The sequence below is a fragment of the Octopus bimaculoides genome, chromosome 16 (assembly GCF_001194135.2).
Source record: "Octopus bimaculoides isolate UCB-OBI-ISO-001 chromosome 16, ASM119413v2, whole genome shotgun sequence".
Lineage (NCBI taxonomy): Eukaryota > Metazoa > Mollusca > Cephalopoda > Octopoda > Octopodidae > Octopus > Octopus bimaculoides.
In genome coordinates this window covers 34,083,970-34,087,751 of record NC_068996.1, presented here as the reverse complement: position 1 = coordinate 34,087,751, position 3,782 = coordinate 34,083,970, and the positions used below count along the sequence as shown (strand labels likewise).

Here is a 3,782-nt window from a genome sequence, read left to right as displayed (position 1 = left end):
GCTGTAGAACAACAGTAACTGTAATAATCTTTATCGATCGTTTGTTCATAGTAATAATCAATCAATCAATATACCCGGGGTTGAGGGTATCAGAAGACAGAAAAGACAAACTCCTCCATTTCCTTGATATGCTACAAACCTCCAACTTTTATACTATATCCTAGGCCCATTCCTCAGTTATTCAACCACCCATTTCTATAGTAGTAGTACACATGAATGAATTGTTTTATTAATGAAAAAACATTTGTAATGTTTTGATTGAATCTGTCTAATATACGATGGTTCACTTCTCAAGACAGTCAATCTACTACAAAAATTGAAGAAAACAATGAGAGTATTGAGGATTTTAAATGAATCACTATATTTGGTCACATAGGATTTTTTCTCCAAGTTTACAAATATTTCATGCTAATCTAATAGATTTTCAATAGTTTTCATTTCTTAAAATAAAACACAATGTAAATATCGAAAAAACAAAGAGAGCGTGAAACCTTATAGCATTAACAAATAACTCAGCAGCACGATAATTGAGGTCGTTAATTGAAGCAGTGCTCGCGCATGCGTCAATATATAGCGCCAGAATTCTAACGGAGTCTGTTTTTGCATTCGAGACCACAAGAATGGATTTCAATTTAACTACTTTCGATTATGTCCGAATAATTGCTATGCCATTCATATTTTCACCAGCTTTGTTTCTATCAGTAAAAACATGGCTGTTGGCTGATATGTTTATTGAATTGTTTTTAGGAATCTTTGCTCTGTTATTCCCGAACGAGTTTCTTCGCAGACAGGTTAGTAATTGCCAAAAATAATGCCTTTGTAAAGAACTATTTATTGCTGTGAAATTAATAATTTTCTATTATTTCTAATAAGATCTAATTAAAACTTTAATCTAATTAAGATATTAAACTTTGATCTAATTAAGATATTAAAACTTTCTTCGAGTTATTCATGTTTTTACTTGTAGAATTCCGAAGAACCTTACCTAGAAATAATGTTATTCTTAAGAGTCATCATTTGGAAATGCTTATTTAAAAAAAAAATCCAATAAATTAGTTTTTATATAATTTTTCTTTGTTGCAAAGTTTGAATTCCCCTTTCACGCTTAAAATACCTGTCGTAATTAAGGACTAAGAAATTCTAAATATCCACCCGCAACGACACCCGGTTAATGAAGTTGGTGTGTATTCAATGTAAATAAGGAGATTCACATGTCAAATTTATCTTTAATACCGTCTTTATCATCTCCATTAAGGCTCAAAAAGTCCGGGATGTGTTTATATCGTAACTATCTGTAAATAATAGGCTTCCTGGAATAAATACATTCTTTACAGGTACAATTTTAGTTCAAACTTTGTGCGCTCCAATATCCTAATGTAGTAAATAATAGCCATTTCGAAAATTCATTTACTTTTTAATTAAGAATTCGAGTACGTGATCACACGGACATTTAGTTCAAGTATACATAGATATAAGTGAAAATTAAAATGAAGAGCCGAAAAGCAGCGCAGGGATAACTTTGTATGTATGTATGTATGTATGTGTGTGTGTGTGTGTGATTTTAGATGTTTCTAAAAGACATCAAGAATTATTTTATTAATACATTTCTGAAGTATTCTATTTAGTTGCTCTTACTTGGGTTTGTTTGGGAATAATATACTTTATAAAAGGATTTTAAACTTACTTGTGCTCGATTTCAAATATTAAAGGATTTGCTCGCTTTTGCGATTCTTTTAACTTTTCAATTGTGTTCTCTGTTTTGTCTGATTTTCTAATTTAATTTTATACAACGGTAAACACTGAAGTTAAAATAAAAACAGTAATAAACGAGTCCATAAACGGTTGGGGAGAGGATAAGGAAGTAAAATGAAAGTCAAAACAAAAACTCCCGGGTAATATTGTAAACATTAACCAAAATTGTTTTGGTATCGCATCTTAGTTTAAGTCATATTATGAGATTTGTGCTTGATAAAGAAATACATTTCAAATTAAACATTTCACTTACGATAATCTCCCAAGTATATATTGCCTGATTTTTGTTTTTTTAAAACAATTTCATTTGAAGATATGAAAATTTAAAACTTATTTTTCAACGTTATTTATTGAAAGTTCCGCGATTTTTGTAAGAAGTTTCCATAGAGATGTTAATAAATTTAAAATGCATTAGTTAGGAAGATGTTGCAATAGTAAAATCGTCCTAACATTGAAATAAACTGTCATCTCCCAAACGACGATGTACTTTAATTTAAAACTATTCCCATTATAGAAACTATTGCCCCTCCTGGAGCTTAGGCCATTGACGATATTTTTTTTCTAATCCGAAGAACTGAGATTGGTATATCACAAGTTATGAAGAAACAAAGTCGAGAAGGGAAGAAGGTACACTTGTAGTTATAACTTGAGATTTGCTTTCGTTTCTTTGTCGATGTTTATGTAGCGGGTGTACGTTTTTTAAGGGATAAGGCTGTTTAATCCCACATCAGATCCGAACCCTGTACAAGCCGAGGCTTCTCTTTCGACTGCTTTTTACCCTTAAACTTGTCCGGCTTGATTGGATCTGCGAGGGATGCGATGTAAATCTCTGGATAATAAAGGCATGGAATACTTCATCATGTTAAGGTGACAGTCTGAAAGGGATATACAAACAATATTTTATTCTTTTACTTGTCATGTGACTGCAGCCATTTGGAGAACTGCTTTTAAGGGTTTTTAAATCGATCCCAGGACTTATTCTTTGTAAGCCTAGTACTTATTCTATTGGTCTCTAAGTTACGGGGACGTAAACACACCAACATCGGTTGTCAAGTGAAGGTTGGGTAACAAACAGACACAAAGACACCTCAGCTAAAATCTAAAGTTTTACACTAAAATGTTTTAGAAATCTTCATTATCTCTACCATCACCTATTAAAGCATTTTACGTTTCCCGAAAGCCGATTTGCCATTCATCCTTTCGGGGTCGATAAATTAAGTACTAGTCAAGTACTGTGGTCGATGTGACCGACTATCCTCCTCCTCTCAAATTCCAGGTATTGTGCCTATAGTAGAAAGGATTATTTTGTTTTGGGAATAATTTAGTATTTTTTAAAGACCGTTGTTTTAGCCGGAACTTCAATATCAAACTTCTTTATTTCTGAAACTACTGTCCATTTCATTTCACATTCAGTATGAGAATAAATTCCATTCAAAACGAGAATAATTAAGGACTAAGAAATTCAGATTCAATATGGAATAATTCCATTCAAAATGTAGGCGAAGGTAAAGAATACGCACACCCGGTGTTTAGGGGTTAAGGTTAGGCTGAAAACGAGTGGTGTGCGTATTCCGCCAAAATGAGCATATTAATAATATGTGGTTATCTGACTTGGAACTACAGCCGCCGATGTTTAGAGACAGAGAGAGAGAGAGAGAAATTGTAAAGGGGAGGGGGCGTGTGAATATTTTCTTTGAGGGGAGAGAACTGCCTCTGGAATCGTTTCTAATTTTTTTTTCACTCTTATCTTGAGGTATTTTTTTGTGTGAAAGAGTGTGTGGTGTTTCCGTATTTCCGTAAAGACCATTTGTTGGATATTCTCAGTAGTCATGTAAAAAAAAGTTGTAATAGTTCGATTTGAATTATTCTTACTTAATCAATCTGCACAATGCCTAGAAAATCAAGAGCAAATATATTTGTGGAGAGAGAGAAAAAAAAACAACACATTTTAACTGTATACCGCAATGATGGATTGGGGAAAGACTTCCTCCTCTCCTCCCATTTTCTCGCAATTTTTTTTTTTTCCCCAA

The 3,782-nt window shown here is 32.9% G+C and overlaps 1 protein-coding gene across 1 annotated transcript in view; it reads left to right on the top strand.

Moving 5' to 3' along the window:
- The first annotated feature begins 448 nt into the window (after nucleotides 1–448).
- The window catches only part of LOC106882167 (uncharacterized), a 10,405-nt gene continuing 7,071 nt past the window's right edge, over nucleotides 449–3,782 (top strand). The window contains exon 1 of the mRNA XM_014932749.2: nucleotides 449–791. Coding sequence (XP_014788235.2) covers nucleotides 621–791 — 171 coding nt within the window. The 5' untranslated portion in view covers nucleotides 449–620. The remainder of the gene's footprint in view (nucleotides 792–3,782) is intronic.